General features: G+C 51.2%; 1 protein-coding gene across 1 annotated transcript; it reads right to left on the reverse strand.

Annotated features, from left to right (window-relative positions):
- Positions 1-1898: 1898 nt before the first annotated feature.
- LOC133357042 (NADPH oxidase 3-like) lies at positions 1899-21231 on the reverse strand. The gene is made up of 14 exons (XM_061574781.1): positions 21103-21231; positions 19007-19102; positions 17119-17229; positions 16427-16511; positions 15286-15431; positions 12315-12496; positions 10207-10339; positions 9249-9341; positions 8325-8459; positions 8194-8285; positions 7077-7221; positions 4900-5046; positions 3882-4006; positions 1899-2025 (listed from the first exon to the last, which is right to left on the reverse strand). Exons 1-14 carry the CDS (start codon positions 21145-21147, stop codon positions 1899-1901), a joined length of 1662 nt encoding a protein of 553 aa, XP_061430765.1. The 5' UTR covers positions 21148-21231.
- Positions 21232-21577: the final 346 nt, after the last annotated feature.

Here is a 21577-nt window from a genome sequence, read left to right on the forward strand (position 1 = left end):
CGATTCCAAACGTGTTGTACGGCGTGTACACTTAGCACGGGGAGTGGCTTTAAAAGTTGTATAATCTCCTGTAGATGCCACTGGTTCTTCATGTTCTGCAGATGTAGATGCCACTGGTTCTTCACGTTCTGTAGATGTAGATGCCACTGGGTCTTCATGTTCTGCAGACTTAGATGCCACTGGTTCTTCATGTTCTGCAGATGTAGATGCCACTGGTTCTTCATGTTCTGCAGATGTAGATGTCACTGATTCTTCATGTTCTGTAGATGTAGATGCCACTGGGTCTTCATGTTCTGCAGATGTAGATGCCACTGGTTCTTCACGTTCTGTAGATGTAGATGCCACTGGGTCTTCATGTTCTGCAGACTTAGATGCCACTGGTTCTTCATGTTCTGCAGATGTAGATGCCACTGGTTCTTCATGTTCTGCAGATGTAGATGTCACTGATTTTTCATGTTCTGTAGATGTAGATGCCACTGGGTCTTCATGTTCTGCAGATGTAGATGCCACCACCGCCATCTATTGCGCGGCGGTTGAACTTACGACTCTCGATCTAAACATGCTACTGGACATACGTACAGGTTTGTTCGTATCTCTGAAAGTTCGTAAGTCTAATATTCGTAAGTGGAGGAGTGCCTGTATTTTACAATCCGAAAGGTGAGTGTGTTGACCGTATTCGTGTGAAGTTGCTGCGTGTTACTCTCCGGCGCATCTTATATTTGGGACAATAAACACGGCGACTAGAAACACTGCGAAGTTACGTGCGGAGTGATTGTTTAACAACAACAACACAACACGGTATGTATGGAGATGGTTACTGTGAGTACATTTTTCTTTTATTTCGGTACTGCTAACAAAGTGTGAAAAACAACCAGAGCGAATGCGAGCAATCTATTAATCGAGCTGTGGGTTAAATGTTAAACGCACTCTGCGAGTGGGTAAACTATCAAAGCATGATGAATATTTAAATAAAACAATAGTTTAGTGTATGGTTTCACTTATTTGGCCGCTATAAATGTCCACATGATGATACGCCACTTCGTTGAGCTATCATTTGTGACAGCCACGTCGCTTCTGAAGAAAAGCGATATAGCCCTCACCTGGAAAAAATAGTTCAGTTTTAGTTGTTTTTTTGCTTAAATGAAAGCAATATAAAGTAATTAAAAACATGCCCCCTCTTATCGCATGTGTGTCCACATTGTTCAGGAAGATCACTAGGAGTAGAATGATGATAATAACGATAATGTAGAGACAAGGCCACCACATGGAACTCAACGCGCTGGGTGAAGTGGGAAATGTACAAAATGCACCTCTCACATTACACCCCTCGAAAACACCGGTCGTGTCAGCATCGAACCGACCGCATCACGGAATCAACAGGCCGGTGCGGACGCCTCCTTCATGAATGATAAATTAGAGACAATCCAGCTACACAGGAATAAAGGAACGATAGATGTTAGGATAGTTTAGATGATGCTGTTGGTTGTGACAGGCTGTTGTGATGACAGTTGTTGGTTGTGACAGCCTGTTGTGATGACAGCTGTTGGTTGTGACACGCTGTTGTGATGCCAGCCTGTTGTGACAGGCTGTTGTGATGACAGTTGTTGGTTGCGACAGCCTGTTGTGATGGCAGCTGTTGGTTGTGACAGGCTGTTGTGATGCCAGCTGTTGTGACAGCCTGTTGTGATGACAGTTGTTGGTTGTGACAGGCTGTTGTGATGACAGCCTGTTGTGACAGGCTGTTGTGATGACAGTTGTTGGTTGCGACAGCCTGTTGTGATGACAGTTGTTGGTTGTGACAGGCTGTTGTGATGACAGCCTGTTGTGATGACAGCTGTTGGTTGTGACACGCTGTTGTGATGCCAGCTTTTGTTTGAGACGCGCTGTGTGGAGCTCTGTCAGTCCGCCTCTTGGTGGAACCTGAAGGCCGCCCGGTCCGGCCCCGCGCTGCAGTGGCGAGCGCAGCGTCGACGAACGCCCTCGCACAGGGCGTGGGGCCCGCACGCGAACACTCCGACCTCCACCCTGCACACACAAAGACAAAGACCCCCCGTATAGTCTGTAACAGACTGCTGGGGAAAGTGCTGTAAGCGAGCACCTATCGAAGTCGAAACGGCACGCAAGGGCACCACGCCTGGCCGCCTTTGTCTCCCCAGTAGCGATGTTTACACAACGCACCAGATTACTCAGTTGAGGCTGAGGGGTGGCCCCGAACCGGTTCAGGGAACCTTCACTGGCGAACCAGGGATCGAACCCAGATCGTCAGGTTCGTAGCGCAGCGTGCCGACTGATACGCCACTGCTCCGCGCTTCCACCCTGCACACAGGCAGAGGTGCCCAGGCATGGGGGGGGGGAGGGGCTTCTTGCTGGTATCAACATGATGGACATCTAACACCTGAACGTCTTGGGGCACTGCGGTGGCGAGATATGATCTCCCTCGTCTGATATGCAAGAGGTCGTGGGTTCGATCCTGATCTAGACACACAGTTGTATATTTGGACTTTCGTGAGCAATATCATCCATAATAGAGGTTTTTTGGGTAAGATCGCTTAAATATATAAATGTGTCGTTAAGTTCAAAGGGCTCGCATAATGTGCGTTGACTCAGTAATCCCCCCCACTTTGCATAAGAGCGCAGAAGCGTGGTCACCACATCTACGTCTCTATATAAGGAACGAAACAGGTGGACTTCTCCACAAATCTGACTGTCGCCTGATGAAGCTGGTTGTAATAACAGGCGAAGCGTCGTACTCAAATTGTAAATGTTGTGGCTTGGCTCTCCAACACACCGGTGTGCTGTACTAGTGACGAATTGGCACGTTGTGTTTACGTGACAACCCTAACTAGTTGGCTGTGTCGGGTGGTGGTGGGTTTAACGACACATTTATATTTACGCGATCTAACAAAAAATCCCTCTATTATGGATGTATACTTGGAGTTTGCATGTCTCTGTTTTCCCGTAGTCGCATGAATTTTTATCCGGGTCCTCTGGTTTTTCCACACGATGAGCCACTACATTGAGCTATCATTAGTGGCCAGGTCGCTTCTGAAAAATATTCTAATAGCTCAGTGGGCATTAACTGGTAAAATAAAAAAAAATGGTCGAGTTGGGTTTATTATCGCACAGATAGCCTTTAACAGTCAGGCCCATTGCTGTTAGCGATCACAATGTGATCACTGGTACGGCACACGAGGGAGTGGTGTAGCCAGCAACACCGCCTTTGTCTCCACAACAGTGCTGATGTTTACACACCGCACCAGGCACTCATTTATGGCTGAGTCGATCTAGGAGAGGCCCAGCACAGATTCAGATATCGCAGAATGTTAGCCGTGGCCCAGAATCGAACCCAGGTGGCCGGGTTCGTAGTGCAGTGTGCGGCCCACCGTAACATCGCTCCCCGCACACAACACACCATGAGTAATAAATTAGATCTTTAAAAAAAAACGGATTTAAACACGGCCAGCTCAATAAAGGTTTGAACACAGTGTGGTGTCAGTATCCTAATCTCTGAGCCACCAGTCAATCTCTGCTACTATACACCCACTACTAGACACTCCATATCTGTCAACCCCTTATCAGTGCCCTACCTTATTACAGACCAACTCAGACCTTATTGGTCACCCCGTGCCCCTTATACATCTCAACGTTCATCCTACAAAGTCCCATCACAAGGGAGAAACTCAAATAGACAACAAAAAAATGGCCGTATTGAAACGGCTGTACGCCGTATGGATCTGAAAACTCAATTTCCCTGTACGAGAATACGGGGTAAGCCGTGTGGGTTGACGCGGAATGGGATTCATCTTGAGGAGCCTTGAGAGTGGACGGGCAGTCCGACTGGAGAGTTTGGCGAGCTCCGATCCCGGTCGCAAGGCCCTCACCCCGGGTGCGCGCGGGCAATCTGGTCCAGCTCGACGCTCCAGTTCGGACGTCCGAACCACGTCTTCTGCCTCAGCCCCGTGATGGTGTCATCTGCCTCGTCCCAGTGAAGGGCGATGTGGACGGCCTGTGCGCGGTGGGGATGAGAGGGGTGAGAGGGGGTTAAACATTTCTCAACACGGCGGCGAGGTGTCAAGGGGCACTGGGCTGGACTTGCAGGCCACGAATTCACCCGTCTCCAAGTCCATCTCCGGACGCGACAATTCAAACAATGGGGGGAGGGGGGGCGAGTTTCTTAAATCCAACCGCCTTTGTTCGCCCCGCAGTATCAATGTGTTTTTACACCGCAGTTAAAATTGATCGGCAGCTCGAGAGAGGTGGGGTAAAGCGTGGGTTTTGCTGCCTCTGGCCAGCGGGGTAGACGAGTATAGTAGTGTATAGTGTAGTGTATAATAGTTTAGTGCATAGTAGTGTATAGTTGTTTGTAGTATGTAGTAATGTAGTGTATAGTGTATAGTGTAGTGTATATATTGTAGTGCAGTGTTTCTTAACCTGGGTTGCACGCAACTCCTTGTGCCGTGGCTGGGGTTGCGAGATATGGACAGATTGTTTTGAAGGTAAAATAATCCAGAACGCAAATTAAGTACGGGCACGTACGTTACAACTTACTTGTTTCACCAAACCCTGCGTAGTTATTCACATAACACGGTTAGCCATTGAGAACCACAGGGATGCAAGAGTGGCTCTCTGAAGCTTCCTCGAGTGGAGGCACGAGTGAGACATTGCAGGGCTTCACCTTTACCTTCTCGTAACACAAGGAGGTCGATTAATCTGCACAAGTGTGTTGCGAATTATCTGCGGGAGACAGGATGGTCATGATCGATGAGATCGGGTTGCAGGATCGGCGTTTTGAGAATGGGATTAAGGAGCGGTGTCTTCAGTTGGGGCTGATTAATTGTCAGGTTCGGCGTGGCAGAAATCGTGCCGTTGGGTGCACCTAGCCTGGCACGGCCTGGCCACCTGTGTCTCGTCCCAGCGGGTGAGGTAGAGTTTGTAGCGGAGCTGGTGGCTGCACCCGGTCTCCATGAGATGTCTCTCCAGAGATCGCAGGGGCTCGCAGAGCCAGGCGAAGGAAGACGGCTCCCGGCATATCCAGTACAGGTACACCTGTATCAGAGACATAGATCCCCCTTCACAGGCTGTTGGGGCAAGTGCTGTTAGCGAGTAGCATCAATGAAGACGGGCACGGCACACAAGGGGGGGGGGGGGGGGGGGCAGCACCACGCACGGCACAATTTTGTCTCTCCAGTGACGATGCTTACTATTCACCGGGTACTAATTTGAGGCTGAGTCGACCTAGGTGAGGCCCAGGACCGGTTCAGATGATCGTCGCTGGTGTCCACCGTGAGCGGGAATCGAACTCGGGTCGCCGGGTTCGTAGCGCAGCGCACTAACCACTACACTACCATGTCCCACTCACACCACCACGACGTGCGGACACACACATAACCTGTACCCACTTACACACACACACAGCCTGTACCCACTTACACACACACACAGCCTGTACCACTTACACACACACAGCCTTTACCCACTTACACACACACACAGCATGTACCCACTTACACACACACACACAGCCTGTACCCACTTACACACACACACACAGCCTGTACCCACTTACACACACGCAGCCTGTACCCACTTACACATACACAGCCTGTACCCACTTACACACACACACACAGCCTGTACCCACTTACACACACACGCAGTCTGTACCCACTTACACACACACACAGCATGTACCCACTTACACACACACAGCCTGTACCCACTTACACACACACAGCCTGTACCCACTTACACACACACACACAGCCTGTACCCACTTACACACACACACAGCCTGCACCCACTTACACACACACACACAGCCTGTACCCACTTACACACACACACACACACAGCCTGTACCCACTTACACACACACGCAGTCTGTACCCACTTACACACACACACACAGCATGTACCCACTTATACACACACAGCCTGTACCCACTTACACACACACAGCCTGTACCCACTTACACACACACAGCCTGTACCCACTTACACACACACACAGCCTGCACCCACTTAAACACACACACACAGCCTGTACCCACTTACACACACACAGTCTGTACCCACTTACACACATAGCCTGCTCCTACTTACATACACACATAGCCTGCTCCCACTTACACACACACACACAACTGTACCCACTTACACACACACACAGCCTGTAGCCACTTACACACACACAGTCTGTACCCACTTACACACATAGCCTGCTCCCACTTACACACACACATAGCTTGCACCTACTTACACACACACAGAGCCTGTACCACCAAGTATTAAGGCCTACACACACAGGTACGTAATTATTCCACGTCTACCACCTACTTATCTGTGGCCAGGTGCGCTATTGTTTTTGACACTAATTGTCTCAATAAATCTTGACTTAAAGCTTTCGTGACTGCAGCCATTCATATTATTTGGATCTTTCGGTAAAATCACGTAGATATGTTCAAAGAAAATAACAAAAATAATAAAAGTGGGTGTAATGGTTACTTTACCGAAAGACCCAAAGAGTATGTCTCAATAAATTCAACCGCATGGCGTCACTGGTAGCGGCCAGTCTATGTTTGTGCCGTAAGCCCCTTTCCACCCGACACAGCCAACGAACAAAGTTTGTCACGTGATGAACAATCATCCCACGTGCTACTCCAGCAGCGCTAACGCCGCCTTGTTGGCGCAGAACGATGCGCACGCATTTACCGATCGGGAAGACCGACGTTTCGTCGGTAAGTCACAGCCAGTATCGTCAGGCAGTTGCCAGAAACGTGCAATAATGTCCTCCCGACTCGGGCCGTGGCAACTTCACGAGTTGGCTGTGTCGGGTCGAGGGTTTCTGACGTATTTCACGACTTTGCCCTCCGGTCGTGTTTTTTGGACTGTGATCGTTGTTGTTGTAACGTTCTTAGCCCGTGCTCTTACTGGACTCTGTGAAAAAAAGAGCTTTATAGCTCATCGGATATTCTCCAGTATCAATAAATATTCTGAATCTAAACCAAAGAAACGTAACCATTACACCGAGTCGCGACAGCGCACATCTCAAATCCAACGCTTAAATGTGTAACCACCGTGGTGTGCCGGGTTGCCCCCGCAAGCCAGGAGCCCAGGTAGGCCGCGAAGGGGGTGATGCCGATCCCCGCGGCAATGAGCACGCTCACGGGGTAGCGATCCACGTCCCGGGAGGACCCCACGAAGGGGCCATCCACGCAGAGCCTGGGGGGGGGGGGGGGGGCCGCATAATGTGAGCCGTCGGGCGTGTCAGGAGTCTCACCACGCAGACTGCCCCGCGCGTGGCTATGATCAGGGTGGGCCAACCTGCCCAGGGTTGGCACCCCAAGACGGGAATTGGCATCTGTGTTCGGGGTGGTCGTGGGGTTTGCTGTGCTGAGATGTGTTACCTGTCAAAGTATAAACAACTAAAACGTGTTTTTAATAGTATCAGGTAAGGCCCACTCATCTATGTGGCTCCTTTAAAGAAGCGTCCTGGCCACAATCGGTAGCCCCACGAGGTGGCCTATCGCGTAGAAATGTATCGCAGCCAAACGCTCTGAACGCGTGACGGTGATTCTAAATGTGGAGGGAAAAGCCGAAGGACCCGGAGACAAATCCACGCGACCACAGGGAGAGAGACACCGCAAACTCCAAATATACAGCAGCAGGCGTCAGGGTCGGGATCGAACCCACTACCTCCTGTACACCAGGCGAGGGAGTTAACATCTCCTGGTCACCGTGGTGCCCCATGTGACATCTGACAAGTCGCTTTCGTTTGGCTGCTGGGAATCTTTGGCATTTGGACTCTGCCCGTGGTCTGGTGTCTCTTTCGAAACTTGCAGCGACTCACAATTATTAAACTCGCCAATGTATAAAGGGAATGTTATATTGTCTATGTTAGCGTTGAGATATGTTTTTTTATGTAAATGGTATTTTACATGTCAGTGTTGATTTTGATATCGTTGACTCTAACTGTTATTACCCATGTTGTCTATCCTTGATGCTGTTGTCGATGTTGACGCTCCTAAGTTATCCTCTTGTTGTTGTTGGTGTCGTCAGGGTTTATGTTAACGGTTGTTGTTGTTATGCCCTTATCAACACTTGCGATCATTTGGGATGTTGTTAACCTCCAGTGATAACTCTCAATGTGGTTTGTCGTTGTTTATTGTGGTTGTTCTTTGTGACGTAATCAACCTGGGAGGCTCGCTGCCCCCAGCGCGCGCGCACCGCCTCAGCAACGCGCGCGTCCAGTCGCCATCCGCGTGCACGTGCAGGCTCCCCGCCCCCTCCCCTGCCCCGGCCCCCACCGCCCCGCCCCGCCCCACCCACGTGAGCGTGAGCGCGTGCCACTGTGCGCGCGACACGGAGGCGCAGCGCACGAGCACGTGGTCGCCGGGGCGCGCGCGCGCCGGGCAGCCCAGCACGCGCACCTCCAGCACGTGACCCGGGTGCTCGCGCACCTGGGGGGGGGGTGAAGTGGGTGGGGCTGTCACGTGATGGCTCAGTCCCGACCCGGGTTGTTGGGATCCTGCTGGTGCTGCTGTTAACTGCTGTGGGGTGACCAATACGATCTGAATTGGTCTGTAACGAGGTAGGTTGACAGCTCTGCTTCAATGATACTGCTCCTCCTGCCGCTTGGCCTAGAGGCGGCTTCGTGGTGGCACATCCACACAGCTCGTCGCAGAGCCACGGCCACTCCGCTGGTGGTGCTGTGTTTGTGTGTTACCCGCGGCAGCGATGCCCCTGACGTTGTTTACAAGAGTAAACTCTGAATATTTGTGTTCATCTTACCATGTAAGAAGCGACCTGGCTATCACGAATGATTGACACACCATCGTGTGGAAATGTAGAGCAGGCACATACTCGAGACGCGTGCTGTTGATTCTAAATCTGGAGGGAAAACCGGAGGATCCGAAGAAAAATCCACGCGACCACGGGGAGAGAGAGAGACACGGGGAGAGAGAGACACGGGGAGAGAGAGAGAGAGACGTGGAGAGAGAGAAACACCACAAACTCCAAATATACAGCAGCAGGCGTCAGGGTCGGGATCGAACCCACGACCTCCTGTACACCAGGCGAGGTAGTTAACAGGTACAGCACACTTCCAAAGTGCACATACACCACACCTGTACAACACAGGCACAGCACACCTTGCACACCACAGGTACAACACACGTGGTGTCGTGGGAGGTATAGCAGCGATGCTTCTGAAGGGCAGGCGCACGGGGAACGAGAGGGCAACTTGTTACCTTGGTCACGACCGTCGGGTGACAGCAGCAATAGCAGCGTAACAGCTGCTCACCCGCGTACAACAGCAGCGGGAGCAGCAGCCAGCGCCACGTCTGTGGGGCACAACAACAACAACGCAGCAGCAGCAGCAGCCAGCGTCACGTCTGTGGGGCACAACAACAACAACGCAGCAGCAGCAGCCAGCGCCTCTGATGTGATGTGGGTGGGCACCGCACGTGCTGACCGGGAGCCGAGGTGGTTTGGTGGTGATGATGGTGGTGGTGATGATGGTGGTGATGATGGTGGTGGTGATGGTGGTGATGATGGTGGGGAGCGGTGGTGTAGTGGTTAGCACGCGGCTGCGCTACGAACCCGGCGACCCGAGTTCGATTCCCGCTCACGGTCAACTGCCAGTGACGATTGTCTGAACCGGTACTGGGCCTCCCCTAGGTCGACTCGGCCTCAAGTGAGTAACCTGGTGCGGTGTATAGTAAACATCGCCATTGGGGAGACAAAGGCGGCCGGGCGTGGTGTTGGCCGCCCACGCCCCTCGTGCCGTGCCGGCCTTCATAGGTGGCGCTACTCGCTAACAGCACTTGCCCCAACAGCCTGTGAAGGTTATACGGGGATCTTTATCTTTGATGGCGATGACTGAGGCAATGCTGATGGTGTTCACTGATAGGAATACTGTAGTGGTTTGTTTCTGCTGCTGCTGCAAGCGGATGCTGGTGATTATTGCACTGATCCTGCTTTTGCTGATGATTCTGATGGTGGTGCTGATGATGACACTGACGATGATGCTGACGACCAAGCTGATGATGACACTGATGGTGCTAGTGCTGATGATACTGCTGATGATACTGACGATTATATTGATTGTGATGGGGATCAAACTGATGATGACACTGATCGTGCTGCTGTTGCTGCTGATGACACTGACGATGATGGCGAAGCTGCTGATGCTGCTGGCTGCGTCACCACGGGAGGGTTGCCGCTGAACTGCGGTGTGGGACACGCGGCCTCGCGCCCGCCCCACTGCTCGTGCCGGGCGTAGCACCACGTGATGTTGTGTTCCCGCAGGCTGGCCTCCGTCTGGCCACGCACCACTCGCCTGCAACAGCAGCACCAGCAGGAACAACAGCAGCAGCAGCACCAGCAGCACCAGCAGCACCAGCAGTTAGCAGCACCAGCAGGACCAGCAGCCGCACCAGCAGCAGCACCAGCAGCAGGAGCAGCACCAGCAGCTGAATGACCAGCAGCACCAGCAGCAGGAGCAGCAGCAGAATTCCCTCCAGGTCACTCTTGTAAATGAGACTCATCCTGGTCGCTCCTGAATTCTCACCTGGCTGAGAATTTGCAACAACACCACAAGCAATGAGCCCCCGGGCTCTGGAGACCACCTGGAGAAGATTCCAGGCACGCGTTGACAATGATGGCGAATAAGTAGAGCAGGCCGGCCATCTGGCCATCTGGCCGGCCTGCTCTAGACCAATTCCTCGACCACATCCTACCAATTCCTTGACCAATTCCTCGACCACATCAATTCCATACACCCAGCCATCAAATTTACCATGGAAGTCGAAAAAGATGGCAAGCTTCCTTTTTTGGATGTCCTAATAAAAAAGAGACCTGAAGGTTCAATGAGCCACTCTGTCTACAGGAAAGCTACCCATATGGATGGCGTCTACAAACTAAGTTGCCTCTGTGGTAACAGTTACATTGGAGAAACCAAACGATGTCTCGGACCGCATCCGTGAACATAAAGCAGACCTGAAACACGGTAGGACCAACACCTCAGCCTTGGCAGATCACTGTTATAATTCAGTGGGCTCACATGACATTGACTTCTCCAAGACGGAGGTTCTCTGCAAGCCATCCGGGCTACCATGAGAGATTCGTTCATGAGGCCATCCACATATACAAACACAGAGACAATTTCAACTGAGAAGATGGATTCTGGCTCAGCAATCATTGGAAGGACGTGATCAACCATTTCGGCTCTTGATTGATTGTGTTCACGTTTACGGTGACTTTCAGACCGCATTCCATTAGCTGGCATTGACTATATAGCTTTTGTATTTTCCTCACAGATCGGAGTTTTTTGCTCCACTGCAAGTTTCCTGCTACCACCCTCCCATTGACATATTTATTTGCTCCCTCTTAATACCTTTAGTAAAATTTTCCTCTCTTTATTACTGCTAATCCTGCATAATACACGAGCATAATGACTTTGAGACCCCCACCCCCACCGCCTACACATTCCACAAGGAGTGACTCACCCCATATCTGCATTTGTCATCAACATGCTAAATTCCTCTGTTGATATGTAAACTCCTTTGTCAAGGCGCTCTCCTCCTCCCACCCAGCTTAAAATACGCTGCCAAGCTTAGCAGTGTTCATTAGGATGCTGTCTTTCAGACAGCTCTGTTTCTTCACCTGAGGACGGCTCCTTGCAGTGTGGCCGAAACGTCGTGAGAACTTTATTATGTTTTATTTTGTATTATTTTATTATTTCCCTTCTACGTGACTTTACCGAAGGAACCAAGAATATGAATCCCTGCAGTCACAAAAGCTTTAAATCGAAATTTAACATCCATTTGTTATCATGTCACAGCGTATTATTCGTTTTTTCCCATTAAAAACGATAGTCCCATATAAGTGTTAACATTTATTGAAGCATCCTGTATGTGTATATAGAGAGCATAAGATAGCACAGCTGTCATCACATCTACGGACAGGGGTGGGGATGTGTCAGGAGGAGGAGGAGGCGAGGAGGGACGAGTTGAGAGGAGGGGCCAGGGGGAGAATGAGGAGGACAAACTGGCGGCCGAGACTGTGACTCAAGAGAGCCCCTCACCATGTGTTGAGCCTCTGTGCTCCTCCTCACAATAATACTGACGAAGCGTATTTATTAACTTTTCCTGCATAGCTGGCGCTCTAACTGCACGACAGTCACATGTCACAAAGCATTTGCTCAATACATTGTTATTATCTAGTCGGGGTTAAAGACGGGGTCAAGGTTCGGGTCGCGGTGAGCGCCAGGGTTAACGGTCAGAGTCCGGACTCGCCGGCCGACGAGCGCTCACCCGAGCCCGTGGACGAGGAGGCCCGCGTACATCACGGGGGCGAGCAGGTGAGTGAACCAGAATATCTCGTAGTTGGCCCGGCGCACGCTCTCCCGCGACGAGGTGGCGACGAGCACGAGGCACGTCGTCATGAGCATCCCCGACAAGCCCGGAACGCCCGACAGGGACTCGCGCAGGGGACTCTTGGGGGGTGGAGCAAGGGGGGGGGGGGGGGATGAGGCATTCGTCAATTAGCGTAGTCGGTGGTACACCGGTGGTGCCATGGTCTTTAAAAACGATATTTTCGCAATAATAATTTTCCTGCGATTCGCAACCCCGATCAGAAAGTCTTGCGGGACGGTGGTGGTGCGTCCACATCATGGTGTCGAACCGGTCGGATGACGGAACGTTCACACGAGCGGCTGAACACGAAGAAGCTTCTTCACAGGCTGCTGCCGTAGAGCAGCACCCAGCCTGGTGACGATTTGCTGGCTCCGTGTTTCAAACGCAACTTTGACTCCTCGTGCTCTAGACTTGGTCGGACGGTTCATCGATGCAAAGAGACCCCAAATCAACGGCCAATATTGACCCTTTTTTAGCAAGTCTCAGTTGACTGAATAAGCCTTCGAATCGCGTCAAACTTGGCGAACCAGTCGATTCAAGACTGATAAAAACTGATTTGCCGATTCAAATTTTGATTTTAGAACTGTGTTATGAGGACCGGTTGTGTTATGCTGCACCGGGGTACCGCCAATACGCCAAAATATGGGAATTGACAACGGAGTTGAGGGAATTGTTAGACGTGTAAGTGGGGATTGTATGTGGATGAGAAATAGGGATTAGGTTCGGAATAGGAGATTATGATCATAATGGGTTGGAAAATGAAATAGCATTGAGACTTTATTTTTAATTGAGATTGGTGAAATTTGTAATTTACTTTATTGCTGCTGGCGATTAATTGAATCAGAATATTTGTGAGGAATCCGGGCTCCGCCAGTGGCGAGAACAAGCGGCGTGCGACGCCCTCTCTTCCATCAGAGCCGCACGCTCAGTCTTGAACGTTAGTCGGGGGTCAATCTTAAGAAAGCTCCGACCGAATGCACTGGTGAGTACGTAACATCGTTGTAATGTCGTCGTTAAAAGTTGTTTTTTTTTAATTTATAAATTGCTTGAAGACATTTATCATGTGGACAGTATCAATGACGGAATGTGGACACCTACAGGGTATCTGCCCATGGGTCATGATGATGATTATGACAGTATCATTATTAAGGCTACCAACAATGAAGCTCTCATATATCCCTCATAGGTAAAACAATATATAGCGCTCTCGGTAACGCATCTCTATTGGAACCACGTTATAATGACCTATAGCGCTGATTCGTACAGTGCTGTGGGTAACGCATCTCCTTTGGAACCACGTTATTGTGACCTCTTATAGCGCTGTTTAGTATAGCAATGTAGGTAACGCATCTCCATTGGAAGCATGTTATAGTGACCTCCTATAGCGCTGTTTCCTATAGCGCACCGTTTACCAAGAACGCATCCTGAGCACGATAAGCGTTATGCCTGTATGTTAGTCTTGCATGTGTCAATATGTTCAGGCGCTAGATGCCACTGACGTTGAGGTCTGCTGGATACGACGAGAGGACTTCAGCAGAGAGTTTGTAGTTTTGATAATTCCTCCTCCACTGAAGGGGCACGGATTATAGTGGCTTGCTGTGTGGTCCAGAGTTTGAAATGCGTGGCCACAATTGCATAACCTGTGGCTTATCTTTAATGTATCTCTATGGGTCTCTATAGTTCTGTATGCAACTCTATATATCTCTGTGTCTCTATTGGTTATTTGTTCGGTCAATAGTTTGGGTTGCATGGCCGCAAACACACTACGATTGGCTTGCCTTAAATTTTTAGTGTATAAAGGAGATGTGCACATTGGCCTGTTGATGATGTGTCTTTTTTTTACAAAAGTCCAGAATGCTGACGGCTACACCATGCCACGGCGTCTCATGTTAAAATGTAACGCGGCACGGTTATTGTGATATCGCAAAAGAATAATCGTGAGCTGAGTGCCGAGTGTGTGGTCTTGGTGAGGGGGCCCCGCGGTGGCTAGAAGATGTTAACTACCTCGCCCGGTATACAGGAGGTCGGGAGTTCGATCCCGACCCTGACGCCTGTCGCATATTTGGAGTTTGTGAGTTGGCTTGTTCTCCCCGTGGTTGCGTGGATTTTTTTTCCCTCCAGGTTCCACCAGGTTGTTCCTGACACATTTTTTTATCGACATCCTGCGTTCATAGTTGTGTAATGTGAGGTTATATCCGGGTCGTTAACGGATTACAACTCGTCACGACGATTGGCTCTGCCGGTCCTGGTTCATAGCCAATGGGGGGAAGCCTAAGGGCGTGGCCCTGACGTAATGGAAAGGTGACAGTTGGTTGTAGAGGATTGGTTCTGCTGGCTTTAGCCACAGCCAATGGGGAAACGAGTCAGGGGCGTGGTCCCGGGAGCCTCTGGAATATTCCATAGAGGCTAACCAGGATTGGTGGAAGCGTACCATGTGACCCGGGTATTAAATAGGGGTGGAGACGAACGACAAGGGGTCAGAACGGGAACAAACAGAGGAAGGGGGCCACGCGGGAGCGGGGCTCCGGGTTGCCACGTGGCAGTGGGTCTCTATCTATCCCTCTCACGCTGCCTGTCAGCAGCGTGAAGGAAAGCGGTAATGCAAAGTTGAATAAAAGACCGGATTCCAGAAGTCGCCTCAACGACCTTTATTACAGTTGTATGGCTGCGGTACATTTCCACACGACGACGATGATGACGACGAGCTACTTCGTTGAGCTGTCATTTGTGGCCAGGTCGCTTCTGAAAAAGAGCTCCACGTTATGGCTCAGTGGGGCCTTACCTGGTAAAATAAATACAAATAGGTTGGTTTAGTTGACGTGCGGGTGTGTTGGGTGCGTAGCGGTTGGGGTTCAGGGGGAGTCACCACCGTGTTTGCGCGCCAGACTGGGTTCAGCCGCGTCTCGTTGGGATTCGTCCCCAGCGCAGAGAGCCGGGCGAGGAGGGAGTTGTCGTGAGCTCGGCTCGCCGCGCAGAATCGCTCGGATCCGAGGATGTGGGCCACGACGTGCACCGCTACAAAGACAAAGACCCCCGTGTAGCCTGAACAGACTGTTGGGGCAAGTGGTGTCAGCGAGCTACCTATGAAGGCCAGCACGGCACACGAGAGGGTGGGGGGTCAGCACCACGCCCGGCCGCCTTTGTCTCCCCCGGTAGCGATGTTTACACACCACACCAGGTACTCATTTGAGGCTGAGTCGACCTAGGGGAGACCCAGGACCGGTTCAAATGATTGTCACTGGTGTTGCCCGTGAGCGGGAATCGAACTTAATCGCCGGGTTCGTAGCGCAGCGCGCTAACCACTACACCACCGCTCCCCCCACACACACACATAGACACACAGACAGCGCGATAACCACTACACCACCGCTCCCCCCACACAGACACACAGCGCGTTCACCGCTACACTACCGCTCCCCCCACACACGCACACAGACAGCGCGCTAACCACTACACCACCGCTCCCCCCACACAGACACACAGACAGCGCGCGAGACGTTACGCTACCACACAGACGCACAAACACAAACCGATTCCCCCATTTAGCCTTTTGTCTTTCAAATCACTGTGGCGTTCTATGCCATACCGTGATGTTTTGCTGAGTAAAAGGCAGGGGTGGGGAACGTCCGGCCCGCGGGCCGTGTAAGGCCCGCGAACTCATTTGGTGTGGCCCTGCCAAGGCAACCGCAGGCGGGACTCGAAATTCAATAAATCTAGGAGCAAACCTGGAAAAGCAGTTGCGAGCAGCAACATCATCAATACCAACTCACATCACATGCCTCGCCAAAGAGAAGCAGTTCCAGCCATCGCATTAGGGGTGAGTTAATGAAATGTTTGACCAAATATAACAGGCTAATTTTTAAGTTGATAATTTTGTATGGCCCGCGAATGATATTATACATATCAAAATGGCCCTTGGCGGAAAAAAAGGTTCCCCACCCCTGCTTTAAGGCTACACCGGCATTTTATCGCGGCTTCTGAAGGCTATACTGGGTTGTAGATTTACCTACCTGTGAGTAGTACTATGGTATAGGCGATAGTCCGATGAAAATAACCACAGTGATCCATCTGCCTGCGAATTGCGGGTCTGCAGTGCTGAAACACACACGCACACGGCAGTCCATTTATTATAGGTTATCATCAGCCATGGTCGATCTCCTGCTGAATGAACCGAACGAAAGCTTCCCCAAGCCGTCACCACATATCTCCCGATCTTGCAATGTAATAAGCGGCATAGCACGTGAACTGATTTCATCGCTCCATCGCCCCGGTGGATGTGCTCTCGTTGCTTCGGTCTAATACACACACACACATGCACCCAATTATATACACGTAAGACAACAAAGACAATGATCCCCCGTATAGCCTGAACAGGCTGTTGGGGCAAGTCAGCACCTATGAAGGCCGAAACGGCACACGAGGGGGTGGGTGGCCAACACTACGCCCGGCCGCCTTTGTCTCCCGAGTGGTGATGTTTATACATCGCACCAGGTACTCATTTGCGGCTGAGTCGACCTAGGGGATGCCCAGGACTGGTTCAGATCATCGTCACCGGTTTTGGCCATGAGCGGGAATCGAACCCAGGTCGTTAGGTTCGTAGCACAGCGTAGCGCTAACCGCAACACCACCGCTCCCCACATGTATATGAACGCGCGCACACGCACGCAGATGCACCCACGTGCGAGAGTCACGTGACAGTTACCCAGCATGCAGCGCGGACACGTGACATGAGGTGACGGCACGTGGGCAGCAGGACCATGGTGCAGTTGAGGTTGAGGCACGCGGCTGAGGCGCGGGCCCACGACAGGGCGTCCTGCATCGCGCACAGAGTGGCGGCAGTGCGAAGGCAGAGGGGGGAGGGACACTTTAGCTCCCCCCCAAGGTAGCTCAAAGGGATGAAAAATAAGAATCGCTTTTTACCCTTTCTGGCGATAAAACAGGAGGTGTGTTAAGATGTTCGTTCAAACGCCAAATAGATGATACATTGTTCAGGTCTGCATTAACCACACACGTTACTTGTGGCAAAACATGCAAACGAACATGCTCTGACGATAATAATGTCATGCATTGTCTGTCAAACTGATTGGCCTACACCAGGGACAGCTTTCTTTATGGCCTTGTCTCACCACCAGTGTCAGACCAGAGAACAGCGATAGGCGAACAGCACAAAGACACTGCAAGCCTCAGAGTATTATTATCTCAGGTTGAGCAGTTGTATCTATGGGATGTTTTTGCCAGTATCGCAAATGATGAATCAATAAGAATACGTTTTTTTCCCGTTCTGAAAATATGCAAACAAACAGAACATATTTGTTGACATGTTTTGCCACAAGTGCCGTGTGGCTAATGCAGACTTGATGCTTTGCAAAATGTAAAATCTATTTGGTGTTTGAACATCTTAAGCACCTCCTGTTACATTGCCAGAAAGGATAAACGCCCATTCTTCATTCTCATCATTTTGAATACCGGCAGGCAAAAAGGTCACGTGGATAAAAGCTCAAGGGTAGTGCATCCTCCTCGTCCACACCTCGTAGCTGGAAATCACGGAGGACGTTTATCTACCCAGCAAATGGACACTTCAGGGCCAGTCGCCACCGGACTGGAGGACAATTCTTGAATTGGGTGACGAAAAAAAAAAACGAAACAAAAATCTGAGCCGGTGGTGATATCACGCAAGGCCGGCAACGCCACAGTTCCCCGCGGTTTATTCCATTCCGGTCCTTCCTAAAAAACCATCTCGTCTTGCCGAGACCAAGCCTGCTACTCCACGCCCCAAGCTACGACCTGGCCTACCCCTATCACTACCCCAACCTCATTCACTACCCCTATCACTACCCCTATTACTACCCCAACCCCCTATTACTACCCCTATCAATACCCCATCACTACGCCTATCACTAACCCAACCCCGTATCGCTACCCCAACCTCAATCACTATTACTACCCCTATCACTACCCTAACCCCTATCACTACCCCAACCCCTATCACTATCCCTATAATTTCCCCAACCCCTATCACGACCCCTGACCAAACCCCTCCTTAACCACTCCGCCTGCCCTCCCGTCACCAGCATCTACACCACCCCCTGTTAATAACAACCCCACTCTTTATTTTAACCGCTGTCATCTAAATGTACAATTTTATCTTTGTTGTAAAGCCCCATACATTAAGGCGCTTTATGAATCAATATATAAGACAATACAACAGTGGCATTCTCAGCCATGGTGAAAAAACGCACACACAGATACTCAAGACAAGGACGACTCGCACACACGCACGTGCACATGGACACACAACACGGAGACAAATATGTACAGCGGCAAGCACGTGCATATGCCAAACAGACAGACACGCACAGACACAGACGGACACGTACACAACCAAAACATTGGGGCTTGATTTCTCACTCCACGTTCACCAGAACGCTGCTTAGGCTAGCGCTGAGTAGTGATTGTTGGCGTAAGGCACTACCACGAGAGTAACCGGGCGCTACAATAATGATCGTACACATCATGTGAGGGCAGAGTAATGCGAGGTGGCTGAAGGCAGAGTACTGGCGGCGATGGAGTATGAGGAAGATTTGACTCACCCCCACGAGAGCACGGGTGTAGAAGTAGCGGTCGGAGCGAGAGAATTTGGCGTAGGAAAATCCGAGCATCAGCAAGTTCACGAGCAGCCATGCGGCCTGCAAGCAGCGTCAGCAGCAAGGGCAGCAGCAGCGGCATCATCATCGGCAGTGGCAGTATCAGCATCGGCAGTATCATCATCATCATCGGCAGTGGCAGTATCAGCAGTGGCAGTATCATCATCATCATCATCGGCAGTATCATGGGCGGCAGTGGCAGTATCAGCAGCAGCGGCAGGATCATCATCAGCAGCAATGGTACGATCATCAGTATCAGCGGCAGTATCAGCAGCAGCGGCAGTGTCATCAGCAGCGGCGGCAGGATCATCATCGGCAGCAGTGGCACGATCATCAGTAGCAGCGGCAGTATCATCATCAGCAGCAGTATCATCATCAGCAGTATTATCATCAACAGCTGCATTATCATTATCAATATCTACAGCAGTAGTAATAACAGCATCATCAGTATCATCAGTGACTCGAATAGCATCGGCAGCAGTGGAATACTCATCTACACGTAGTCGTCAGGAGCACCAGCAGCGGCACATTAAGAGGCAGCAGCAGTGGCATCATGTTGAGCATTTTTCGTAAATCACGAAACAATCAGGACGCACCAATTATCGGCTCGGATTCAGAGCCTAACAAACTTAAAATCAATTGACGTAGCGAATGTAACACCTCCCATCTTGTCTATGCGGGTATCCCTCGATATACGAAAGGGATGCGCTCTTCAAAAGATCCCGCGCTAAGCGACATTTCGCAAATTGGAACGGCTTCTCGTTCCCCACTCATTTAACACCAAAAGTACGGGCTGCGCTTCGGACAGTCATTTCAACTGGAACTCCCAACCCCAAAAAAATTACAATACACCCACAATCACATTTCACAAAATAATAATAATTAGCAATCGCGAATGACACACAAACAATTGAAACGATTGAATAATAATGACTCTAAAACAAAACAAACCTCACCAAGAGGAAAACTGCTGCGCTTTGCAATGTCATGGCAAAGGTGACGCGGAGACGCCATTGCAATGCCGGGGGGGGGGGGGGTGGCATTATGACGTCAGTCGCGGATGCACGAGGCAGCCCCCCGCCCCCCACTTTGGTGGCTTCTCATGCGGTGATTTTTGTTCTCTCGTTGCGCGTGCCCGTTTCGCCCGTGGTGTGGTGGGTTTGCGCGAGGGCAAACTCAACTGTCCGCTCGTCCGAAAAATCGCCGAAATTTGAGCGTTTCTTTTTTTTGTGTTCGCGCGAAAAAAAAACATTTATTCCGCAAAGCCGCACGTTCGTGTGAAGTCTGAGGGACACCCATCTGCCTGTTTCATCAGCTCACTGACATTGGCCGTCCCTTGCCCACGTCGCTCATTGACTGCTTGGCACCTCGATATCTTCCGTCTCGAAGAGCCCGCGGCGTCTCCCGTCTCTTGTCGCACCTCTGCTGCTGGCCCGCGTTGCCCGCACCACCGTGACCACATCTCTGTGTCTCTCTGTGTGCATCTCTCCCGTCATCTCGCGAGGAGTTGCACATCGGAAGGAGCGGAGGTCAAAGGAATCCGTGCCGAGGAACCTCCAGCGGGGCCAGCAACCCGAACTATGGGTGTGCGTCGCGCTGCGAACCCGAGATCGACTCGGCCTCAAATGAGTACCTGGTTCGGTGCGTAAACATCGCCACTAGGGAGACAAAGGCGGCCGGGCATGGTGCTGGCCACTCACCCCCTCGTGTGCCGTGCTGGCCTTCATAGGTGCTCGCTAACAGCACTTGCCCCTACAGTCTGTTAAGGCTACACAGGCAAGATCTTTGTCTTTGTGTGCGCCCTGACGATTTTTCAACCGGTCCTGGGCCTCCTCTAGATCGACTCAGCCTCAAACAAGTACCTGTTGCGGTGTACAGTATAAACATCGTCACGAGGGAGACAAAGGCAGCTCGGCGTGGTGCTGGCCACTCACCCGCTCGTGTGTCATTCCGGCCATCATGGTGCTACTCGCCCCAACACAGTGTGTTACAGGCGACACGGGACTGGATGTGTTGTGGGTTTGCTGGTGGTGGACACTCACCGGTAGCAGCGTCCTGGTGTCCCGCAAGAAGACCCGAAGCCTCATTGTTGGGGATCGAACGCCGGGGCAAAGCCAGTCTTGAGACCAATGGTATAAGCCGCCGGCGAAATGTGTTGAGCAGCACCTGCGCTTTGCGTGTGGATATGGCGACGTGCGCGCGTGCGCGCGCGCGCTTGTGGGGCTACGTGTGAGATACGAGCGCCGACTCAACATAATGAAGCTTTGTGACGTCACGAGTCCGATGAGATTAGGGCCACGTTGGACCTGAGGCGGTGAAGAGAGATGCCGAATGATCTTGGCGGGTGTGCCAGCAGGTGTCTGTGTGTGTGTGGGTCTGTATGCGTGTCTCTGCGTGTACATGTCTTTGTGATGATGTGTATTTGTGCGCGTGTGTATATATAAAAGTACCCCCGTATAGCCTTAACAGAATGTAGGGGCAAGTGCTGTTAGCGAGCACCTATGAAGGCCTGAACGG

Source organism: Lethenteron reissneri, chromosome 56 (genome assembly GCF_015708825.2).
Source record: "Lethenteron reissneri isolate LAM-NWPU_2019-01 chromosome 56, ASM1570882v1, whole genome shotgun sequence".
Lineage (NCBI taxonomy): Eukaryota > Metazoa > Chordata > Hyperoartia > Petromyzontiformes > Petromyzontidae > Lethenteron > Lethenteron reissneri.

What these genes read in the sequence shown, in the direction of transcription:
- LOC133357042 (XM_061574781.1), bottom strand. Translation starts at nt 21,147, where the DNA reads ATGAGGCTTCGGGTCTTCTTGCGGGACACCAGGACGCTGCTACCG. An exon ending in CAGTCTGGCGCGCAAACACG is followed by an intron (nt 12,497 to 15,285) that starts GTGGTGACTCCC and finishes CCACCCCCCAAG; the next exon opens with AGTCCCCTGCGCGAGTCCCT. An exon ending in CTCCTCGTCCACGGGCTCGG is followed by an intron (nt 10,340 to 12,314) that starts GTGAGCGCTCGT and finishes CTGCTGTTGCAG; the next exon opens with GCGAGTGGTGCGTGGCCAGA.